The sequence below is a fragment of the Aspergillus wentii genome, assembly GCF_001890725.1.
Source record: "Aspergillus wentii DTO 134E9 unplaced genomic scaffold ASPWEscaffold_1, whole genome shotgun sequence".
Taxonomy (NCBI): domain Eukaryota; kingdom Fungi; phylum Ascomycota; class Eurotiomycetes; order Eurotiales; family Aspergillaceae; genus Aspergillus; species Aspergillus wentii.
Window position 1 is genome coordinate 3136381 of NW_024467832.1, and position 23600 is coordinate 3159980.

At 48.8% G+C, this 23600-nt stretch overlaps 10 protein-coding genes across 10 annotated transcripts; 6 read left to right on the top strand and 4 right to left on the bottom strand.

Moving 5' to 3' along the window:
• Positions 1-703: 703 nt before the first annotated feature.
• Positions 704-3421, top strand: ASPWEDRAFT_102023 (transcription factor domain-containing protein; the record flags this gene model as incomplete). The annotated part of the gene is made up of 6 exons (XM_040827439.1): positions 704-802; positions 849-915; positions 957-1431; positions 1477-1655; positions 1702-2761; positions 2791-3421. 6 exons carry the CDS (start codon positions 704-706, stop codon positions 3419-3421), a joined length of 2511 nt encoding a protein of 836 aa, XP_040694896.1.
• Positions 3422-3753: 332 nt separating this feature from the next.
• ASPWEDRAFT_23328 (DUF3632 domain-containing protein) lies at positions 3754-4404 on the top strand (the record flags this gene model as incomplete). Its single annotated transcript, XM_040832465.1, has 1 exon — positions 3754-4404. The coding sequence occupies one exon, from the start codon at positions 3754-3756 to the stop codon at positions 4402-4404; it is 651 nt and encodes a 216-aa protein (XP_040694897.1).
• Positions 4405-4468: 64 nt separating this feature from the next.
• ASPWEDRAFT_146591 (putative pH signal transduction protein PalA) lies at positions 4469-7370 on the bottom strand (the record flags this gene model as incomplete). Its single annotated transcript, XM_040829506.1, has 8 exons — positions 7333-7370; positions 7028-7265; positions 6898-6952; positions 5951-6845; positions 5328-5902; positions 4878-5280; positions 4751-4832; positions 4469-4699 (listed from the first exon to the last, which is right to left on the bottom strand). Exons 1-8 carry the CDS (start codon positions 7338-7340, stop codon positions 4469-4471), a joined length of 2487 nt encoding a protein of 828 aa, XP_040694898.1. The 5' UTR covers positions 7341-7370.
• A 323-nt stretch (positions 7371-7693) lies between these two features.
• On the bottom strand, positions 7694-8983 carry ASPWEDRAFT_100602 (putative mitochondrial carrier protein; the record flags this gene model as incomplete). The annotated part of the gene is made up of 6 exons (XM_040827315.1): positions 7694-7900; positions 7961-8298; positions 8351-8569; positions 8622-8695; positions 8747-8781; positions 8894-8983. The coding sequence occupies 6 exons, from the start codon at positions 8981-8983 to the stop codon at positions 7694-7696; spliced, it is 963 nt and encodes a 320-aa protein (XP_040694899.1).
• A 3118-nt stretch (positions 8984-12101) lies between these two features.
• Positions 12102-13539, top strand: ASPWEDRAFT_99036 (putative sterol carrier protein; the record flags this gene model as incomplete). Its single annotated transcript, XM_040839634.1, has 2 exons — positions 12102-12595; positions 12657-13539. 2 exons carry the CDS (start codon positions 12102-12104, stop codon positions 13537-13539), a joined length of 1377 nt encoding a protein of 458 aa, XP_040694900.1.
• A 1646-nt stretch (positions 13540-15185) lies between these two features.
• ASPWEDRAFT_23332 (uncharacterized protein) lies at positions 15186-15710 on the top strand (the record flags this gene model as incomplete). Its single annotated transcript, XM_040832466.1, has 2 exons — positions 15186-15323; positions 15372-15710. 2 exons carry the CDS (start codon positions 15186-15188, stop codon positions 15708-15710), a joined length of 477 nt encoding a protein of 158 aa, XP_040694901.1.
• Positions 15711-16376: 666 nt separating this feature from the next.
• Positions 16377-17056, bottom strand: ASPWEDRAFT_47849 (uncharacterized protein; the record flags this gene model as incomplete). The annotated part of the gene is made up of 4 exons (XM_040837019.1): positions 16377-16483; positions 16545-16641; positions 16702-16902; positions 16955-17056. 4 exons carry the CDS (start codon positions 17054-17056, stop codon positions 16377-16379), a joined length of 507 nt encoding a protein of 168 aa, XP_040694902.1.
• Positions 17057-17852: 796 nt separating this feature from the next.
• Positions 17853-18768, top strand: ASPWEDRAFT_101446 (uncharacterized protein; the record flags this gene model as incomplete). Its single annotated transcript, XM_040827383.1, has 2 exons — positions 17853-17977; positions 18036-18768. Coding segments are annotated over 2 exons (858 nt in total), but the record flags the coding sequence as incomplete, so codon positions are not given.
• Positions 18769-19862: 1094 nt separating this feature from the next.
• ASPWEDRAFT_101176 (guided entry of tail-anchored proteins factor 1) lies at positions 19863-20655 on the bottom strand (the record flags this gene model as incomplete). The annotated part of the gene is made up of 3 exons (XM_040827360.1): positions 19863-20185; positions 20279-20465; positions 20569-20655. 3 exons carry the CDS (start codon positions 20653-20655, stop codon positions 19863-19865), a joined length of 597 nt encoding a protein of 198 aa, XP_040694904.1.
• Positions 20656-21070: 415 nt separating this feature from the next.
• On the top strand, positions 21071-22999 carry ASPWEDRAFT_47852 (uncharacterized protein; the record flags this gene model as incomplete). Its single annotated transcript, XM_040837020.1, has 3 exons — positions 21071-21580; positions 21641-22159; positions 22976-22999. The coding sequence occupies 3 exons, from the start codon at positions 21071-21073 to the stop codon at positions 22997-22999; spliced, it is 1053 nt and encodes a 350-aa protein (XP_040694905.1).
• Positions 23000-23600: the final 601 nt, after the last annotated feature.

The window sequence follows — 23600 nt, forward strand, 5'->3', positions numbered from 1 at the left end:
CGGGAATAGAGAGTGAACATATATAATATAATAATATAGAGAGATGGTGAAGATGAAGTGGGATGATTAGAATTACCCCAGATTCTACACGTGGAGATGAAGCTTATTAGTCATGCTTCAATTAGTCGGTGACCAGTGTGGGAGATAGATTATCTCCTTCTTGTTCTAGTGTTATTATTATTAAATAGTGGTACTAGGATGCTAGTGAACACTGGGATGTCATAATTGATGAATGCAGCTGCACGATGAACATCTTCATCTTATGGCCACAACGGACATTCGTCCGTGATGGACAGGGGAACTCGTCCTTTTAACCCCAGCGAGCCTTCTTCTAATCTTTTATCCGATAGTCTCTATCCCAGCTTCTCCGGAGTCATTTCCGATCTCATCGCATCGACTCGACTCTTGATGCCTTTCCCCGCATCCCAACGCAGCTAGCCCTCTTGGTTCTGCTCCGACATTCCCTGCTGTTAATTTATTTGCGTTTTTCGTCTTGCCTTCTCCAGCTCTTCTCCGTTCCCCACTGCCTCTCTCGTCTTCATCGTCCTGTCACCTGTTTCCCCCACAATCCGCTTATTATCCTTTTCTTCACTCTTTCGACTCTCTTTTCCGTTCCTCCGGTCTCTTCTACTGCTCATGTCTCTCTATATTCTTCCTCCCTCAATGTCTTCCTAACCTCTTCAACAGCCTTCCATGTAACACCATGTCTCGTCCTCAGGTCAGCATCGACCGTCTCACTCCGAGACGCGTTACTGTCGAGCCTCGCGAGTCGATGAACTGCAAATCCTGTCGAAAGAGAAAGGTACCCTCGTCTTACTTTCTCTGTCTTTCGTTTGCTAACATCCCAGATCAAATGCAATCGCATGCGCCCTAGCTGTGAAGCCTGCAAGGTCTTTCAATGCCCTTGTATCTACGGTATGTTCCCCCTAATTTCCCCCCTAACACCAAGCTAATAGCCGTAGATGCCGTTCCCAAAAAGAGAGGCCCAAAAACAGACGTCCTGGAAGCTCTCTTGAAAAGAGTTGATGGGCTGGAAAAGCGACTGCAGGATGAAAAGAATCCCATCTCGCCGACTTCTCCGATTAAAAACTCCGATGAGGATTCGATCCCGGCAGATTCTATTTCGCGCAGAAATACTATCGACTCTTCTTTCTCTTCTGCTTTTTATAATAATAACAGTGACTCGCGGTCTTTGTCGACCCCGGTTTCTAACCCCGGAGAGCAGTTTCAGTCTCAGAATGGATTCATTCAACAGCAGCCTTCTCCGCCGAATCAGCATCCCGTCTTGCCTGATACCCTCTTGGATGCGTATTTCTCGCGCCTACACGGCAAACCGTACTTTATTCTGGATGAATCGACTGCACGGCAATGTCATCAGATTGGACAGTTGCCGGTTTACCTATCCATGGCTATTCATTCCATTACTCTAAGGTACTTATCCATTCTTCAGTCTAGTTCTTATTCTCACGATTGCAGATACTCCAGCACTGCCGCCACTCCTGAGCAATCCCTTCGCACAGGTCTTGAATACGCCCTTCAAGCTCGGCGCATGGTGGACATCGATAATCCTTCAATCGAGGGTCTCCAAACCCTCCTATTGCTCTGTCAGACCTTTTTCGCCCACGGTCTCGGGAAGAAGGCATATATGACTTTCTGTACGCTATCGCCAACGTATACCCATGCATTGACTAACTCGTACAGCAAACTGCGTCGCCATGGTCGTCGCATTGGACCTCTACCGCGAAGTTCCATCAAAAGCCAATCTACCCGCCTCAGAACGCGAAATGAGACGACGCCTATTCTGGTCTGCCTACTTGATGGACCGGTTCATCACTTGCGGGTCGAGACGGCCTTGTCTGATATCAGACCACTCTATCGTTCTCCGTCTGCCCTCATGGTCTCCCCATGCGGCCGGCCTCAACGTCGAAGGCGAGGTTTTCAACACCGTAGGCCCTAATATCCAATACTCGTCTGATTCTCGCCGCAAAGGCCAAGGCGCGGCCGCCCTCTTGATCGATATCACTCGGATTCTCGGCATCACTAACCGATACCTGGCAGCTGGGGGTGTCAAAGGCGACTCACATTTCCCATGGCATTCTCTTTCCAATCTATCCAAGATCCGTCAGGAGCTTGACATCTGGGCGGCCGGTACGCAAGACGTATTTGCGTCGATCGAGGCCTTGTTTGGGCATCCGGAAAGCACGACTTTGCTTCTTAGCAAGCTCATCTATCACCTCGTTCACTGTTTGCTCTACCGACCATTCCTCCCTATCGATTTGGTCGAACTCCGCGGCACTGGACAACATCAGTCGTGGCAGATCGAGGCTACGAACTTATGCTTCGCCCACTCCAACGCCATTGCAGAGCTTGTTGAACTTGGACGAAGCTCGCCATTGATCGAATGTCCAGCCTTTATCGGCTACTGCGTATGCACGGCTGGCACGGTGCATGTCCATGGTGTTCACTACAATGGACGAGAGGGAGAAGTGTTTGCCTCTAGTGCCGAGTTTCTTACCCGGGAAATGCACCAGTTGACATGGCTCCGCAGCTACTGGGCTGGTGTGCAGCATCAGAAGGAGATGCTGCAGACGATCTACACATGTCATGCGGACTTGGTGAGGACATTGGCCAGCAGTCCGATGCGGTTCTCTCCTGTCTTTCACTTGGAAGATTTCTTAGATCGGTATCCAGGTTTGACAGTCGACGGGGCTCATGTGAGATTAATAGATATAGCAGAAGAACAGTATGCTACCTCTCCCGTGTTTTAGATCGATCATACTAACCAGACAGTCCTATGCAATACGTCGATCGCCATGACATGTATTACCGATCAGTACCCTACCAACCAGGCATCTACCCAGTTCCCCCTTCCAACCACACAATCCCACGACGAGACAGCCAAGGCATGGCCAAAAACCACCCAATCCCAGTCTCTCCAACTCTTAACTTCCACCACCCTCAACAATCTCCCCAACTATCCTCTATATACCATATACCCAGCGACCTCGCCCCCGACTCAACATCCCTCTCACAAGGCTTCTCGCCATCCGTATACGGCTTCTCCCCATCAACCTTCCTCCCCGACTCCACCGCCGCTCTAAATGTAGCACCCACACCACCCTCAAACCCACAATACGCAACCTTCCCCTTCGACGCAACCGCTACACCCTCCCAACCAGCTGTCACCCCCGGCGCGCAATCCCAAGCCAGCGGCTCCCACACAACCGCCGGTGCCGGCGGCAGCGACAACGGATCCTCCGAAAAAGATCCCTTCCTAAGCCTCCTCGAACAACTCGCAGAAAACGAGCAGAATTCCCAGGGTGGACCGAGCGAGTTGGACTTTTTCCTAACCTCCACAGAAGAAGCAGAGACAACATTAGTTGCTGAGACGGAGGATGGGACGGGCGAAAAGACGGCGTAGTTTTTCTTTTATTATTATTATATTTCGTTGTGTTGTTTATATTTTATGATACCCATTGAGTTTTTTTTTACAATACCAGTCAGTCGATGCTATCCACATGATAAGATCACATACGTCATAATGCAACCCTCTCCGCATACTCCGAGTCTACCCCATATAAATTCTAAACCAGATCGCAGACTCGTCAAAGCAGACTGCAGACTTGACTCATAAATTCCATATCTACCTACCCATACTGTACATTACCATTACTCTATACCCTAAAGCCAATAAAGAAAAGGAAAATGTATCACGACGAAAACACTTCCATCCAAAACACAATATCAGCCTACATGACCAACACCCTCCCCCTCGAAACCACAATAACAAACCTAACAACGCAACCACAACCAGAAACACAAGAGCCACTCTGGAAGACCATCCTCAGCACCGCCAAAACCTGCCCCCGCCGCGGCCCGACCCTCTCACAAGGAAGCGACCAAACACACCTCGTCAACCTAGTCGAAGCCCTCCAAGCACAGAACCAAGCAGGACGAATATCCCTGGAAGAAACGATCCGCAATACGATAAACATATCCGTCACCCCCGTCGCGCAAGCAGACCTCGAAGCATGGGAAAACCTCCATGCGTTCCTGGCGGTGATCACTAAACGCCGACTGGTGGGGTTGGAGGATTTGGCTATTTCCGCGTTGAAACAGGCGCTCGAGGTGCCCTACTACAAGGATAAGGAGGGGTGGGCAGCTGTGTTGGAGGTTTATGTTACTGTTGCGGGAATTTGGGCGATTATCATGGGGGAGGAATTGTATGAGCGGAAGAAAGGGGAGGATGATGAGCATAAAAAGGATCAAGAAGGGGCGATTTCGAAAAAACGGTGGGAATATTGGATTGAGCGGCTTCGGTTTGTTAGTCTTTGGGAGGATTTAAATATTGGAGCTAGGGAGGTTGCTGCTGAGGCGGCGGCTGTTATGCATCGGGTTGTATAGATTGACTGGATATCTTGTATAGTAGTTATATGAATCCATCGGTATTATATACAGTGTATTTTATTTATGAGAACCTCACCCCCTGGCTAGGATCCCATTTGCCCGGTTGTCTTCCACTTGCTGGTGCGCCTCCAAATCGAATTCCCATCTCGGGCGTCCACATTCCCGGCGTTGGAACTGCTGGGGGAGCAACAGGCGCTCTGGTCGGCTGCGGTGCTGTCAGGGGTTCCTCCGGTGATGAAGCTCTCACCGGGACCTGAGGTTGCGGTTGTGGTTGTGGAGGTTGAGGGGGAAGCTGAACTGGGGGCTGGACTTGAGGTTGGACCTGCGGTGGACTCTGAGGCACGGCAGCAGGGCTGAACGTCGGCTGGCGAAGACGCGGTTGTGAAATATTGAGTGACGCCATCGCAGCGACGCTAGAAATTTCACTGTTCAAGTTAGTACTAATCAAACCATCGAGAAAGAAGGCATACCCCTCGATTTGACTCGCTTCCATCCTTCGCTGGTTCACAAAGGCCTTGCAGTCGTCACGGAACCTGCCAACAATCTTGGCCAAGTCATTGTAGAACTTCCGCCCAACCTCAATGTTGGAAATTATCTCCTTATACTTCAAATATCCATTCTCCAATTCCTGCAGCGCCTTCTCGCGCTCCTTGGTCGATGCATCGCCAGTGTGCGCCCTTGTGAACGCACGGTTGGCTTCGCGCACCTGTGCAGCGATCTGGTCCTGGTCATGCTGCTCTTGTGTAACCATCTCCAGGTCCGGGTCATATAGATGCAACTGCTCCTCGAATAGTTCTTCGAAATGACTCGCCTGAATCGTTTGCATCGGGAATTCGCGTTCCAAGCGAGCGGTCTCCTTGAGTAGTGCTTGACCTGATAGATGTGAGCCCAAGTCATGAAACTCCTGCTTCCAAACTTACTGATGTCATCCGACTTGCATTTATCCTTCAAAGCTAGCGCCCTTCTCTTCCTTCTGTTTTCCAACCGACTGACTTCGCTCAAACAGCTGCGAAGGCGAACAGACTCCCGCTCCACCTCTGGCGTGATGGCAGGCCTCCGGCTGCTGGGCACGTACATCTCCAGATCTCGGTTAGTGCCTGTCAGTACCCGGAATACAACTTCAGAGCCCTTAAGCTTCTGCTCGACTAGTTTGTCACTGCTCTGGGCCGATGTGAAGTAGCCGTTAATCTCCTTGGCCGTGTTGTAGACCTTCGGGTTTGCGGCCTCAGATGACTGTCTACTCCACCGATCAGTTCCATATTTCATGCGAGACGCATCGTCCTCGGCCTTTTCTGCTGCTAGAATTTCGACTCCCTCGTTATATACGGCCATGTCGTTTGTTTTTACTTTGGCCGTATCTTCAAGGGACCTTCGTAGCCGGTACAAGCCGTCTTGCTGTCGCATTTCTTCCGCATGCGACACAAGAGTTGGGGGCAGCCCAAGTGGCTTTTCCAGCGCCTGCAAAGAACCTGGGAGATTCAACGATGACAGTAATCTGCACATTATCAGCATAATTCAACACAGTACCAAAGCATAAACGTACTCTCTCAGCTTGTCTGTCATAGTCTCCAACTCTCCAATGACATTTTCATTCACCAGTCGATCGCGACGGTCCGAATAAATACTGGCTGCGATGTGCACGGCATACGGGACCAGCTTCGAAAACAGCGGCTGTCCTAGAGGCCCATTGTCCCCGAGCATAGATATAGCGTCTGTCACCTGGGACGGAGCTTTGGCTGCTACCATACTGGCACGTTCGACCGTCTTGAGTTCTGACTTGGGCGGCACAGGGTTGAGGTATATCACGTCATTGTCCTTCTCCGCGCGTTTCAAGTCCTCCGTCACACGGCTCTTCAATCCGTTCAGATCCCCCAACACGGTCCGGTTAATCCAGCGGGATTCTTTCAGTGCCTCATTAACACATGCCACACTATCTCTCAGGCGGGCAACCTCCTCGCCGTATTTGCGCTTCTCCAGACAGTCCAGCGATTGCCGATATTGTGCCGCAGCAGCAAAATGGTGGTGCTTGGCCGTCATATGGTGGATCCACTCCGGACTTATAGCGTTAGATTTGACTGCGCAGTCCCCAGAATCCGCGTAGAAGTCAGAGACCTTGGCCGCGAGACGGGCGATAGACGCATCCTTCAGCCCGTCCTTCACGGCCTTTTGCCAGAAGCACTCCTGGGCCTGCGCCAGCAAGAGCTTTTCCAAACTCTCGAGAGTCATCTCATCCATATCCTCCGGAGGCGATGTTCGAAGATCGGCGAGAATATCTTTTCGGAGATGGCTCAGGACACCAGCCGCCTGACAGAAGTAGTTGCAGGCCTGCTTGAGTCCATCGGGGGTCGTCCGGTTCAATGCGAACGCTAGCTGAGAGTACAAGGCTCCTAAATTAAATAGGATATTCGCAAGTTCGAAACGAATGTTGTTCTGCGAGACTTGGGGCATCTGTTAATCGTAATTCCAACGCGGGGAGTCCAATTCACATACTCGGTCGTGATGTATTGAACCCAAACGCGGGGTACCACGGGAACTCAACACCGATCTAAAATCAATCGCATCACCCCAGTCAGCTTGCATTTCATGAAAATATAGCCCGGAAATCGCTTTCTGTACTAACATCGACTGGGAACTTCCCGCCCAGCCATTTGAGCTGCGCGGCGTACGTAACAAGTCTGCTTATCCCGCTGATGTGGGGTTCCTGGACATTGATGGCTTCTGTTCGCAGACGATCGATGATCAAAAGATCATCTGCGAACATATCCGGACGCTGATCATATTTGGTGGAGATGTATTGAGTGATAGCATCCGACAGGGAGACAGTGTGAGAGCGCCGGAATGGGATTTGGAGGATATTGCTAGACAACTTTAGATTAGCTGAAGAACATGCGAACACGCAAGATAATAGGTTCAAGAAAGACGTACGATGCCATTGTAGATGATGAGGAGGCAAGGGAAGAAAAAAAGACAAACGTCGGGAACTTTGTTGACAACGAGAAAAGCGCCCAACCCCACCTGGCAACGGATGACGTTGTGGTGCCTCAGGCATCCACATTCTGTCTTGTATAGACAATAGACAAGCTTCACGACTACAGGGAATCAAGTATAATTCATCATTCTGATATTTGCTATTGAGCGTTGATCTCATGTATGTATGTACGTGAATATAAAGACCCACAGTCAGCTCATAAAAAACGCCAGACATATCGTGTCTGATTCGATATTCCCATATATCTTTCAATGCAATATGCAACCAAATTTCCCATTCCTTCTCATGCCATTGTGGTTAACCTTCCAGTTGGTTAATCCTCATCTTGATATACTCAAAAATACTCAACAATATCATGTTGTTCACTCCAGTGCGTATAAGGATAATCGACAATCCTTTGTACATGCTCGATTTGGCTACAGCCACTGATGCTTCTCCGACTTCCTTGGTCTTGCCCAATAAAACACTCTGAGCTCGCGTCTTCCGTGTATCAAGCGGGTAGGTCTATCATTCCTAGTCAGCATTTGGCAGTACGCAAGATGCGTTGGCTTCTGGAATTCTTACACAAAACCAAGGCACGGTACTGCAGATCGCACCGGCAATCATGGGAGCACCGAAAGGAGATTTGTCGGCCCCGAGTTCCCTCGCTGCGACCTGCTTGACCGATTCATAAACTCCAAAGTACAGACCAGATCCGATGGTATCGCGCAAGGCGTGGAGATGAAAGCCCGTGTAAAGACCACGTAAGCCATACCGCTGAACAATCTGCTTGATCGCCTCAATAGTTCCAAGACGCGGCTTGCGACGCAGCGAAGGATCCCTGACTGCATCGGGTGATGCCTGAGCACGATTGGAGACCAAAACAGAGGTCTGAACCACGTTTTTAGCGAGTTCGAAAGGACCTATATTCCGATGAGCATACTTGAACCGGACCATATACAGAGGAGCCCTTACACGCAAGTGGAGAAGTGATAAGACCTGCAAATAGACCTGCGGTAGTGAATGTCATGATGGTCGACACGGTGGGGCTACTGCCCGGCTGATTGTAAGACGCCAGAGGAGACTCGCCGGTGATCCTTTCGATGAAATCGGAGACGCTATGTTTCGCGGAGTTATATGTGGAGAAATTGACGACACGGACTGCCGTGACACTTGCTAGTGGGGGCAAGGCTCCTGCGATTCCAAATCAGTACCTTGTCGACAAAAATCGAGCATGTCAACCTACCAGCAACATAGCCACGGGGTCCTTCGGTGCGCCACAAATAGCGAATGCATTGAAACACGTTCGGGAAATTGTGTCTACAACAAATCAGCCATGGTGAGTTCAAATCAAAAGTATTTTCCACTTACGTTTGCATACGAGTTTTGACATTCTCCAAGGGGGTCTGCGGGGAAAGACAAAGCACTTGGATCAGCATTTTGTACGTTCCTCGAGCCTCTGACCTACTCGCATCCAATCTGCACCGGCTCTGTCCAAAATCTGAGGGGGGCACCTACCACAGCAAGAGTTGCACAGATCGTCGATGTCCCCGAAGCCACCTGGGTTTTGTAATTTTTCAAAAAGTGGTTACGAGTGGTTTCATCCATAACCCAAGGATTGCTGGGCGGCATTATGATAGATGGAGATTGTGAGGATGTTGGGGGAAAGGGTGCATGTTCAGAGCGCTTGTCACTAGTCATTCCTGTGAGTATCCCATTTGGGGCAGTGACTGGTGTTCTGGCTTATTTGTTGCTTGGTCGTCAATAGAGGTTGGAATCACAGAATTTTGTCCAAGGTAGGCTGGGGAACCCTATGGAACGCAAAGCGGTCTCTCAGCGTGCGAGCAGACCGTTCGGCGTCCCACAATTGTCCATGAAGCGGGCCCGTACAACCCTTTGTAGATTTTCCTTCTCTTGTTCAAAAACGAGGCTTTGCTCTCCTTTGTTGGGAGCAAGGAGATGGACAAGGCGCAACCGGCTCAATCAGTGCGGATGGAAAGGCGACAAAAGCAGCCTCGGGGCGGCTTCAGCGACGGTAAATCGGGCGTGTTCAGGGAAATTGATTCTTCCCGACGGGCATGTATACTCGATCAAAATTGTTGACGGACCACAGAATTTCCATCCCACCACGTCCAAGGTGCTTTCGAGAGGTAAAAGAGGGGTGCGATTCAACAACTGCCTATCCAAAAAACACAGACCATCAGTCAGCAACTCGTTATTCTCGCGGGGATATTTCCTAAAACAGTTCAGAAGACGCAGAAACTCGTTGTTCACTCACCTTCAGTGGAAACAGCGTATTCTCCAGTGCGTGGGAAAGACCCCAATGAAGCAAGACAAAATCAGCAACTGAACAGCGATGACTTCCAGCAAGAATCACCCGCAGCTGAAGACAGACAGAAAACGAGAAGCGAGCGGCCGACCACTGACCCTCTGTGCTAAAGTCGGGCAGGCATGTGGGCCGGCCGGCAGTGGATCGCAGCGTGCCTCGAACGGGTTTAGGGGCTGTCCAGTGACGTCGTGGTGAGCCACCAAGGATGGTGACCAGAAAAGAAGACTTCTTGTTCAACCAACAGGGCGAGCATCGCTAATTGTCGTGACTCTCATAGGCTATTTTCTGCCATGGGCTGCCTCCACCTTCCCATGTTTAGCGAGGGAGCTTGTCAGATACCCTTCCATCAACAACTGTGGTGGTAAGGGAGCAGCAACCCTCTACCGCATCGGACGAAGCCATTCCGGTGGTTGCACCCGCGCATTTACCCCGCTCAAGATGGACAACTCCTCTACCATTGGAAGATGGCTGTGGAACGATTCTCATTACAGTGCTGACAATCTAGTACCATTGAACATCATCCGCGAAGCATTCTAGACTGTCTGTCCCTGTCTCCGTTTTGGCGATTGTTCAGGAACAAATGGCTCGATTGCGGCTTTATTCGATACCATCAGATACCAAACTTCACTACCTACAGACTGGGCTCGATAAATATCTCACCCATGCTGCCCGGTATATGGTGCAGCGCCGCAGACTAAACATGGAATTGTGGCGTGGAGTAACCCATCCACGACGATCAGGAGCATAATACTGACACTCATTGGATGAAAATTTGATTACATGATGAAGCCAAAAGTGTATGGTCGAGAAAATACCTATTGATAAGAGTACCAGGCGAGGTATGCTGAGGATTCGGATGAAAGAAAACGACTGGTTGGCCGAAAACAGAAATTCAGGATCGTCGATAGCCTGATCAGCCCCAATGATAGCGGACATCAAAATAGGATTCTTTTATCACGACCATTTTTGGACCACGATGTGGATATGAACCGTAACATTGCCCTAGAGTTGGTTGCCATTCTGGAGAAAAGAGTTTAACGATGACCACTTGACGGCAACTCGATTTCTGATTGGCTTGGAAGGGAAGGGTCTAAGGTAGTGATGAGGATGTTGGGTAGAGCGAATTATATCAACACTACAGAGTGATGTTCCTCTATCTCGTTCTTATGGGTTCTGACAAGCAATAGAATCGAGAAGCTGATAACTGGCGATTGATTGACCACAATGGCACTGTGCGTGGAGCCATATCTTTGGCCGTGGCGAGGTATATAGTGTCAGTTTTGGATGCATGAAACTGTTGGAAGACACCCACGGTTGTTTATTCTGCCTTATAGCCTCAAGCCAAGATGGAATGTAGAAAACCCTCTTACCTCTCTACAATGAAAGCTTGTTCATGGTGACGGTCCTCTGTTATATGTTGATACATGGACCACTCCCCGCCAAGCCATATTAAGATTTGGTATATCGACACAGCGCGGAAGAGCGTAATGTGATAATTTTAAGAGATTGTTTACACTTAATAATGATTAGCTCATTTTATTAATCCTCCATGCTACCATGCTGGAAGTCCCCATATCGACATTATCAGATTAAAATCCTTAAGGTATATCATCTACTCTCAGATCTTTATATCTAATTTAAATGTTAAATAATGGTCATCTTCTACTGGTGATATGCCCACACGGAATGATATACATAGGCATGCGGTGCCTTTTGCAAGGACGTGGTTGGGAGTTTGTTGGTCATGATGCTATGAGCTACACATAATGTTGGAAGCGCTTATGTTAAGTCTTTGTTAATACATGGATAATTATGCAATATTCTAGTCAGTTGTTTGTGGTTCACTTAAAACAGTAGTAGTAACTAATGATCGCTAGGTGCTACCTAGGATATTTTGTCTTTCCATGGCAGATCTACTAGTCAATACATATGTAGCCAACAATTTTTTTAAAGATAATTTGAAGACTTCAGAAAGTATATTCTTAAAGGACCTCGGCCTGTCTAGAATAGCATGAGATGATGCCTAAAAAGTAAAAGAAACAGGATGAACAGCACAGGGCTTATGCAGTCGTCGATCCCGCACAACGGGTATAAGGCACAGTTATCCTCGGGACCTCGGTCGCAGCGGCTTTCCTCCCCGCAATTTTTGGCTCTCTCCGCATCAGACCAGCTCTGCAGGTTCATCCACATGAACTTACGATAACCAGATTTATCTACGGCAATTTGCTTTCTATTTTGATCTGCTTGAGTATTAAACCTTCGATCCCCTAATTTGAGTCGCGATATCGTGTCTAACACTTTCTCCTTTTTCACAGGATACATATTTAGCGTATACCACCTGTACAACATAACATCAACCTTTGAACTTTTATCAACCTTATACATATCACATACACAATGGGCAAGAAACAAGCCGGTCCCGCCTACGTCCTAGGCGTTGGAATGACCAAATTCATCAAACCCCGCGGAAAGGTCGACTACAATGAACTGGGCTTCGAGGCCGGTGTCAAGGCCATGCTGGACGCTCACATCAACTACGACGATGTTGACCAGGGTGTGGCCTGTTACGTTTATGGTGACAGCACCTGCGGCCAGCGAGTGTTCTACCAGTTCGGTTTGACGCAGATCCCCATCTACAATGTCAACAACAACTGTTCGACAGGGTCTACTGGCCTGGCCATGGCGAGGACCATGGTCTCCCATGGGGCTGCCGACTGTGTTCTCGTCGTTGGATTCGAGAAGATGAGTGCTGGAAGTCTCCAGTCGCACTACAATGATCGTGCAAACCCTACCGGTTTGCTTGGAACAATGATGGCGGAGACCAGAGGGATTACCAATGCCCCTGGTGCTGCGCAGATGTTCGGAAATGCTGGCCGAGAATATATTGAGAAGTATGGTATTTCCTATCTAGGACCGACCCTTGAACATGAATCTAACCCGACTTGAAAATAGGTACGGCGCCAAGGGAGAAGACTTTGCAGAGATTGCCCGTATTAACCACGAACATTCCAAGCGCAACCCGTACTCGCAATTCCAAACCGAATACTCCCTCGAGCAGGTTCTCAAGGCACCCATGATCCACGAGCCTCTCACTAAGCTGCAATGTTGCCCGACCTCGGATGGAGGTGCTGCTGCCGTCATCGTCTCCCAGGAGTTCCTGGATGCTCGCCCGCACCTCAAGGATCAGGCTGTCCTGATTGCTGGCCAACAGCTCGCTACCGATACCACCTCGCTTTTCAGCCGTAGCTCCATTGACTTGATGGGATTCGGCATGACCCGTGCTGCATGCCGTGCCGCCACTGCGGAGGCTGGCGTCAATGTTAAGGATATCAAGGTCTGCGAACTGCACGACTGCTTTTCCGCAAACGAGATGATCACGATTGATGCTCTCGAGCTCAGCGACCCTGATAAGGCGCATGAGATGGTCCGTCGTGGTGACATCACTTACGGTGGTAAGATGGTGATCAACCCCTCGGGAGGTCTCATTTCCAAGGGACACCCTCTGGGTGCAACAGGTCTAGCCCAATGTGCCGAGCTGGTGTGGCATCTTCGTGGCTGGGCTAACAACCGCTTGATCAATGGCACTGACGCTGCCTTGCAACACAACTTGGGCCTGGGTGGTGCTGTGGTCGTGTCGGTGTACAAGCGGGCGGACGGAAAGGTCGCAAGCCCAGTGGCGTCCGACGTAGTTGCAAAGGTTACTGGACTTGGATATAACCCAGCCGTTGAAGCCAAGGGCTTCACAGCAGAACAGGCCAAATCTGTTCAGAGCAAGAAGCATAGTGATACATGGGCTCTGGCCGACGCCCAGGAGAGAGTTCTCGCCCGATTCTAGAGCTTCCAATTTGTACATAATAACATATCTTCTCTCATGACATTGAGCGCCTCATGAGCCCAGAATTCCGCAATAATGACATTATTCCAGCACTATCTCGTATATTGAAACTCAAACAGACGATGTTTATAGAGTGGATATCTAGCTCGGGCGAAGGTTTGGCCGCGCCGGTTACATAATCAACACAGCTCCACTGCGAATAAAATCTCCTTCGCGTTTTTCCCCTCGTTTTTGTTTTCTCTTCATACCATATTTTCAGGTCTCCAACATACCCTTGTGGATAGATGCCATCATTCCGTCTGCAAATTTTAGAATTGGGACCAAGAGCGAATATCGCATGCTCTTTCTAATCCCAACACCTGCCACTTGGAACGAGGTTGATTGGGTTCGCTTCGAGCACACACTCCCATTGAGAGACTGTCGTTGAGCATCTGCGCATGCCATCGATCTGTTTGGTCTGAAATGTATTTTCAGCCACTGACTGGATGTTCATTCAGTTCAGGAATGAAGTGTTACCACAGGAAGTTAATGATCTTCCTCGACGCTGAAACTGGACTGAATCCATGAATGAAAAAAACTCGTATGCGAACTAACCCTACAGATTCAAACTGCAATTGTTCCAAGATGTGTAACTGGCATTTTCGAAGTCTCGTCCGTCCTTATTTACCATGATATTCGAGGTCAAAAATTTGCCGATATTAATGCCAACAAAGGATGGACAAAGTCCACCTTGTTTCTCCCACGTGTTGCGTCCGCTTTATTTCAGATGAGGTGATACGTGTCAAAGTAGGGAGATACATTCCCATGTAATCAAATTCGAGTCTTGCTGTCTTTCGCTTTCATGTTATCAAAGTTATGATGCGGAATGTGCACAGCGTTGTAGTCGGGCCGCGGAAAAGGCTTATCAGAGGTCCTGGAATTTTAGACTAATGCCTGTATGTGCCCTTAGTATCTGTCAAGCGACTGTCAGTTGCCTACGGAGTATTAGACAAAGCACTCTTTTCTCACATTTGTCGGCACTGTGAAGGGATGATTCCGAGAGACATGTCCGAATCCTCCTAGTTATGTGGCGCAATTAAGGCATAAGGAGTTGATATCCGATATCCGTCGATACCTTCCGCGCATGCGCATTATTCAATCCAGGAATGCGTATCCAGTATGAAGATCTGATTCAAAAGGGCATTTCCCATGCCTCTCGAGTCGACTGAGAGGGCTGGCCCCTGACTCCCTGGACTATACTACTGGAACAACGTGCCGGCTGGTTATCCTGTCGCTCCCTTGCTTGCACCCAGGGGCCACGATGTGCCTGCAGGGCTCGAGGACATACTGTGTACGCATACCTTTTTGGCACGAGAACACGACGCGGGTGAAGAATCTCTCTATTTGGATTCCTGGTAAGGGTCGAATTGAGGTGATTGGAACTCACTCACCTCTGGAACAACACATCCCTTCTCACTCCCATGACACCGAAATGTCTGCTATAAAGCATGCGCTGTATCTCGCCCTCGTCGTAGAACTGCTTCTTCCGTCCAACCGTCTGCCTTGAGAAACATTGTATGCCCATTTGGCTCCAATCCTTTAAGCCTATCCATTCTTTATACCCGTTTGAACACTTTCATTCTAAAAACCAAACCAAACCAACCACAATGGCCCGCTTCGCTCTTTCCACCCTCGCCGTCTACGTCTGCCTGGCCCTCACTGCCACGGCTCTGCCTATGAACGACAACCCTGGCAACACTGTTGGTAACGCTGCCGCCGCCGACACTGCTAAGGGGGCCCTTATGGTAAGCTGATCTAGCTCCGTCAGTAGATCTCATCTAATACCACCATAGGACGCCGCCGAAATGATGGATGTCATGAAAGCAAGCGAAAACCAGAACCAGCAGAACGGCCTCAACTTCCCTCAGACCAACGACAAGGACACCAAGGAGCCCACGCCCTCCAAGGAGGATGACATGGCCAAGAAGAACTCCGAGATGGAGTCTTCCAAGGAGACTAAGAACAAGATGGCTCAGACTCCCCAGACCCCCAGCGGTACCACTCCCCAGGCTTCGCCTGCCGCCGCCAGCACCAGCGCCTCTCCAACCCCCCAGGGCACCCACAAGACCGACAGCCCTCTGGCCGGTCTCCCAGTTGTCGGTGGTCTCTTGAGCGGTGGTGGCCTTATTTAAGAAGTTCCCGACACCACTTAGCACATGCAGAGTGCTTCCAAGACGGTTGAACCTTAGTGTCTACAATGTTTCATGTCGGGGACTTTCGCAGCCCCAGCCTCTCATTTATGTCTTTCCTTTGTATTGTGATTGGTTTGGTTTGGTTCGGAGTTCATTCCCTTATATTTGAGCCCTTTTGTTACGAATCTGTGGAAGTTGAATCCAAGTGAAGATGATATCAGTGATTATTAGCTAGCCTGAATAAAAGTATCGTCAAGTGTATACTGAAGGATTTTAAATAAGGATCCCGTGAGATATTTTCATTGTTCCCCATGGCATCTCGCTCCTGCTCGGGCAAAGTGCCATTCTGTCTCGATCACGCACAATGGAGAAGGTCATCCACACCAGGTGTTGAGGTTGAGGTTCCCGTAGTTTCACGAGATCGCAATCGACCCTACACTTTCAATCCTTTGGCCCATGTCAGACGTGCGGATTTTATCTCCCATTCCGTTTGCTTACTTCAGTTACGCTCATCTCTCATACTGCAACACCAAAAACGGCACGTGCTCTTCCACAAGCACATCTGTTAGAAACCCTAGAAATGGTGTCACCGGAGTGTAGACTATTCAGTAATATAAAAATGATCTCTGACTAATTTTGGGACAGCGGCTTGTCACACATGCTAGGTCATGAGCTTGTGTTCTGGTTGGCCTTTTGCTGTCCTTCATGAAGGCCGGTGTAATACCCGGCATAATACCAGGCCATCATGAGATTCTTCAGGCCTTCATCTTGTACTGTGGTAGAAAGACAATTAGCCTTCTGAGCCTCTATAAATGCATATTTATCTGGACTTACCATGTGACAGAGTTGCTTGAGGCATAGGGGCTGCTGGAGGTACCTGAGCCCCTGCACCAGCTTGTGGATTGGGTGATATATTTGGCTTTTCTGTAACCTTGAAATGTATCAGTATATCGGCAGAGCGATGCAGGGCTTATATTTTCAGATCACATACCTGGGATGTATCTACCTGCGGAGCTTGTTGAGTCTCATCGACCGCAGCCGCAGTGGTGCCTGAATCGATCGGTTCAACGTCGGCCTCCATGTAATCGTGAGTTTCATCAAGTCCGTCATTATGTTGACCAGGCTCTGCAGTCTCTGCCTCTCTCAGGACATCCTCGACATTCTCCCCTTTGGCATGAATGCTATGATAAAGCTGTTGGAGATAGTCAGATACAGATCACGTGAAACGACAAGACGATGCGTACTTTGTATTCTTCAACAGCCTCATCCCATGTTCGAACAAGGGCAGAGTCATCCCAGATTTCCTCTTGTGTCAGTGGTTTATTAGCATTCTTGTTCTTCCCCATGGCATCTGTTTGAAATGGGTTTGTTGATTGTTGAGTGGTTGTAGAAGAGGGTGTTTTCTTGCGGAGAGCACTCGGACGGAGCTCACCGCTTGGCGCCCGTCTCGATCGGAGAAAAAAAAAAAAGAGGAAAGAAAAAAAAGTCTCCCGCACCTTTCGAAGTGGAGTGCAACAACACACGTCCTCCAATTTAATACATAATTACGGAGAAAATGGCACCGGACAAGAAGGACAAGAAGCGCAAGGGTATGTACTCCATGAAAATTATCTGAAAAACTTTTCTCGTTTGCTAATTGTTTCGACAGCGCCAGCCGCCGCTGTGGCCGCCGACTCGCCCGCAAAGAAGACCAAGAAGGTCGAGCTCAAGTCCAGTGAACCCACCAAGGACGCCCCCAAGCCTATCCTGAAGAAGAAGAACGATGCCGCGACCAAGGAAACCAAGTCTGCATCGACAGTGAAGGCCAATGGCGCACCTGCCAGACAAGTCAAGCCTCGCAAGCGTGCCGCCGATTTCCTCAGCGACAACGATAGCGAGTCCGAAGTCGATGCTGCCGATGCCAAGGTTGAGTCCGAAAAGAAGAAGGCTGGAAACAAGAAGACCAAGACAGAGGCTAGCCCTGCTGCAGATGCGAAGAAGTCCAAGGCTAAGAAGCCAGAAGTTGTCGTTGAAGCCTCTGATGATGACGAGGAAGCCTCTGCTTCTGAGGCCAGTGCCGACGAGGGTGATGATGCCGAGGATGACCAGACTGTCGCTCTCATCAAGGGCTTCGAGAGCAGTGGTGATGAAGACGAGTCTGGAGATGAAGGATACGACGCCAGCAAGCCCGTTCCCAAGATTCCCGACTCTAAGAAGACCAAGCGGAAGCTGTTGAAGAAGCAGAAGAATTCCGAAGAGCAAGAAGAACCTGGTACCGTCTATGTTGGGTAAGGCACTCCTGCGAATTTTTGTTTTTGACCATGATCTAACATTGCCTTCCACCAGACGTATTCCTCACGGTTTCTACGAACACCAGATGCGGGCTTACTTTACCCAATTCGGCGAGATCACTCGCCTTCGTCTCTCCAGGAACCGTATTACCGGACGCTCGAAGCACTACGCTTTCATTGAGTTCGCCTCGACCTCGGTCGCTAAGATTGTCGCGGAGACCATGGACAACTACCTGATGTACGGCCACATTCTCAAGTGCAAGTTTGTCCCTTCGGAGCAGCTGCACCCCGATCTCTGGAGGGGAGCCAATAGACGATTCAAGCGAACCCCGTGGAACCGGATCGAGAAGAAGCGTTTGGACAAGGGCAAGACCCGAGAGCAGTGGTCGGAGCGTATTGAGAAGGAGCAGAAGAAGAGACTCGCCAAGCTTGAGAAGCTCAAGTCTGTGGGATATGATATCGACCTTCCTCAGCTGAAGAGCGTGGACGAAGTCCCTATTCAAGAGGAGCCGAAGGCGATCGAAGGCGCTGAGACTGCCGAAGAACCCACAAAGGCCATTGAGGCTCCTGCCGCCAAGGAGGCCGATGTGGAGAAGAAATCTGATGATACCCCGAAGAAGTCTAAGAAGGAAAAGAAGGCAGCCCAGGCAGCTCCCAAGCAAGACACACCCAAGCAGGAAGAGGCAAAGCCAGCATCTAAGAAGGGTGCCAGCGAACAGACTGCTTCACCTGCCACCAAAGCTGGCGCAAAGACGAAGAAGGCCAAGAAGACCAAGGCCAAGGCATGATTGATTAAAAAAAATTACTTTCTTCTGTATTTTCTAGTTAGCATAGGGACTTCGGGGTCAATGTTTCAAGTTCAATGTCATGTCAGTCTTTGAGTATCATCACCTAGATTCATATGATAATGCGATGAAGTCGCTTTGAATTAGATTTACGATCTTATCTATTTAAAACCTGATATGATTTGTTTCGATAGTCGATCTCCATTTCGTGCATTCAAATTGATCCTCAATATCCATGCATGTGCCGCATATGATTGGTCGAATGGTCACCACATCACATGACCGTACTAAACCTTAGCGAGACTAGTGTCAACCGCCAGAACAGCCGAAAATAAAAGCGGCCAAAACTTTTTTTCAAATTTCTTTTCTTCCCTCCAACTCCTCGCTCAAAGAATCGCATTCAAAGCTTACGCACAGGAAATCCTTCGGGATTCTCCTCTTCTTTCCATGAAAGAAAACAGCTTTGGGAGAAAGTCCCCGGACACCCTGACCTAATATACCTGGTCACGCAATGCGGAAACGCGCCGCCATAAAAGCAATTTGATAGCGGCTTATTTGCCCTATTCCCTACCGATGCTCTGTCTATATCCGACGCCTTTCACCGGGTGGAAATAATGGCGGTATAGCTGGGTGTTGGAGAGGGGTTGTTTCATTGGGTTGCCTTTCGTCGTGTTTGGATAGTCATGCGATTGCCTTGTTTTTCGCCTTCGGGGAAAGATGGGTAACTCAATGGGGCTCATTCTTGAGGCGAGGAGTTCACTTTCCTTTTTTCTTTTACTCATGAGTCTGTAGCTTATGGCAAAGCGGTGGTGAATTCTCGGTTCACTCACAGAAGCCCTGTCGAATGGGCCGGACTTTCCTATCTACATCAGTTGATATATTCAGCTGCACATGTGTTCGCGTGATGATATACCAATCATAGAGTCAAGCCCCGAGATTCCTGCTACGGCATGGAGTCGTTGACGTTAAACGATTGTTTTTTATACCTGATGAACATTATTCATGTGCATTATATAGAACTAAGAATCCAAATGATGAAAGCTATTTTCTAAATTACATTCCATATATTTAAGAGCAGTAAAATCGTATGCATCAACTCATTGAGTCTTTTTGGCAGCCGGGGCAGGGCGTGCTATCCGACCTGCAAGCTGGACCACAATCGATGTAAGAATCTCAGCCAGGACCGCAATGGCAGTCGCACACACGCTGCTCCAGACCTGAATGCTCACACTTCCCAGAGGTGCCCGAGGGAAGGACAAAATCCACAACACGTAGTATGGGAGCCAGCCTTCTGGTAGGGCAAAGACGGGGGTTTTCGAGTAGTAGAATTGAAGGAAAATCTTGAGGCCGTTCGTGCTGAGCCATCGGGCGGTTTTGACGCTGTATTCGAAGGTGGTCTTCTGTGCACTGATGGTCTTATCTGTTCATTTCCCGGTGTTTCGTTAGCCATCTATACTGAGGGCGATTCGATAATTCGGTATCCAAGTAAAAGTATCAAGCATAGAACACATACTCATGGCCTCATATTGCTCCATAGCTTTATCGTGTCGTCTCCTCAACTTGGCCCATTTCGCAAACTCATCTTGAGAGCTCGTGTTGTTCATGTCCCGCTTCAACTCGAGAGCCTCGCGCTTCAGTCGGGTTTGCTCACGGGCATTTTTCGACATCGACGTAGGGAGTTTCAGGTAGAGGATCCATAGCTAAAATGACAAGTCAGTTATGAGATTCTCCATCGTTGTCAAAGGGAAATGCGAGTCCGTAGACAGCTTGTGCGCTGTAGGGTAGAGTGACAGGACGACATACCAAACTGTCAATCGTAGTTGCGCCGATGGTGTTGACCAGGTAGATCGCAACATGGACGAAAAAAACGGTCAGGATAAGAGACAACATGGTGATCAGCGAACGGTTAAGGGTTGTTTTTGTAGCTGTTCAATGTAGGCTTCATCGACCGATCGATCGCGGAGTAGGTGTTCGGGATTGTTTTTTTTGCAAGGGCCAACAAAGCAGAACAAACGCTGCCCAACACAAACCCACTTGAGCTGGAAGAGACGGATATATCTGCTCCGCGACAGGGTAGGCTTTTGCAGATAAACCGACTGGAAGGGAGAACGGTGTTTGACGATGCCGTGAAATGAAAGAGAGTCTGGCCAGAATGACGTTGTAGAGTTGGCCTTGAAACTCTGCGTGTGTCGCTCTCCCGCCCGTCGGACGGCGGCATTTCTGAAGTCCGGCAGTTTATCAACAACGAACATGGGTAGCACCATGCATTCAGACGGCGAATTCGTTTATTTATAAAGACACCCCAATGTCCACTTCAGATGATGTATTTCAGACACTCTCAGAGATCTTCTCGACTAGAAACAGTCAGGTTCTTGAAATCGAAATTCTCTCTCCAGGATTCGGCCCTCTCCTCCAAGATGGACGTTCGATAGGCATCACCAAGAAAGCGTTGGTGCAGGCCTTTGCGGTTGCTAGAAGCATATTCTTCGACCTTATCGGTGATTCTTTGGATACAAGTCCTCATGATGAAAAATCTCGGTCTAGAGTGGATGATCTTTTGGTCTCGTCTGAGATTCTCCTGCTCTTTGACTGTGAGCATCTCACGGCTTGCAATTGGAGAAAGAAGCGACTGGCAGCTCTGATACAAGACCAAGATTCGTCAAATGGGAACAGTCCAGGATATGAGAATCTCATTCAAATCCTGGAGTCGGAACTCACCCTGATGACGACATATCTCTGCTCTCCACTGCATCGACATACCAAGTCTCCTACTTTATGGCAGCATCGGTCCTGGGTGCTGACTCAAACCATTAGAGCTCAGGATAGGTCACCAATGCCAAATTCAACTTCACAGAAAGAGGAGCAAAGCATTCAGGGTCGAAGTCCCAACCAGGAGCTGTTTACAACAGAACTGACAGTCGTGCTTCGCGCCGGAGAACTACATCCCAAAAACTACTATGCGTTTAGCTACATACGACAGCTACACCGCGCGCTTTCAGAAATTGGCAAAGAAACCGGGGATACTTTTGAATTATTAGCTCAATCAGCCATTCACCCGACTGTTAGCTGGTGTTTGGCTCATCCGCGTGATATCTCAGGCTGGATGTTCGTTGTCTATCTAATGGAGGCTGTTCCGGATAGAGAAATTCATAACGATATCATCAACAAAGTAATCCGATTCGCTCTGGATGTCGGGTGGGAAGGCGAAAGTCTTTGGACGTTTATTGACCTGGCTGTCAAGACTTTCGGTGCAGAGACAGCTCAGGAAGCGTTTCGAACCTCTACAGACACGATCCCAACCACACCCATCCAGCCCAGCGAATTCGAGACTGGCAAGGCTATATCAGAAAAGCCGTGGAGGATCTGGCTGGCCAGGGCAAGGGACTATTGGGCTGTCAATATATCAAACAACAAGGAGAATAATGAAATATAAATCAGCCAATGACATGACCAGCGGACTTCTATGCTGCCACATCATTCTCAACAAATTAATGAAATAGATTTGGTTCGTTCCTCGTTTCTTCATGAAGAGAATCCTCTAGGTCTTGGTATAAGAAGGATATGAAACGCCACAGTATTTAAAATAAACGCCTCGCTAAGTATCATGCTATGATGATATGCGCCGACAGATCCACCTCTTGTTAACAGTCTCCCTGTAGAAACTGGTAAACTCTTCCACCGTCAAGCGTCTGGGTCCCATCACAGTATTCCCTCGAATGAATCAACCGACATTACTCTTCTCAACCAGAAAGACCAGTAATCATGTATAGTGTCCTAGCCAACGAAGGGTGCATATCGGGCTTCAACCGAACACGAACGGGGAGGGATATGCGAACGGCGAGCAAGTTTTAGGGCCATCGAATGCCTCAGACGCAACGGTGTAGTGGATGGACGGTCATCATTTCTTCTTTTTCCCAGGTACACCTCCCTCGGCTAATTTTCTTGCGTTGGCTGATCATGAGAAATGGTGCAATTTAGCGCCTGTCCATATGTGTTGTGAATCCAGTGGGGTACAATTCCAGAGAACAAAGACTAGATGCGGGGGGATAATTAAGGTACCCCAGACGTCGCAGGGAATATGGAGGGGGGAACAAAGAAAGAGAGTGATCAGCATACCTGCTTCTTGCTTCTGTCGCATAATAGAAGCGTTATCCTCCTTTGCACGCTGGAACTGCGACCCAGTCATGGTGTTCTTGCTTTTCTAGATTAGAAAAGTCAGCAACCCAGTCTGTAATATATTTCTTTTCTTTCCAAGGATTTTTCAAGGAATAAGATGAGCGAGGGAGACTTACGGCATCGGCCTGCTTCTTCAGTGCCTTCTTGCGGTCATTATCTCTCTGGTTTCCACGAGTCATCTTGGCTTGTTCGAAACTTGCTCCTACTAGAAATGGGAGGTTTTGTTTTCTGTAAATCCAAAGCAAAAAGAATCAAAAGGGCTGCGTGTGTTGCCGCAAGGTGTCAGAAAATCAGGATGTTAACTTTTTCCAGACCGGAGTCTGGACTAGCACAAAATAATTGTCCGCATCCTTTTTTTAGGTGCAGATGCCGAGCCACTCTTCACTTCCACAACCGCATTGTTCCACTCCTGAGATATACAGGTAATGGGAATAAAATAAAATTAATCAAACAAAAAAGAATATATATATTATTTAAAGGAATCCATTATGCATCCATTAGCATGCGTACGCGTACTTTCTTCTAGACTTAGAATTCAAAGCGTATTTTTAGCTGACGCGTTTGACACAGGGCCCTGGAAATATTACTATATATCAATTCCATTCCAACCAACGCCTCGCCAGTACAACAACAGACTAAATATATAGATGGTATCTCCA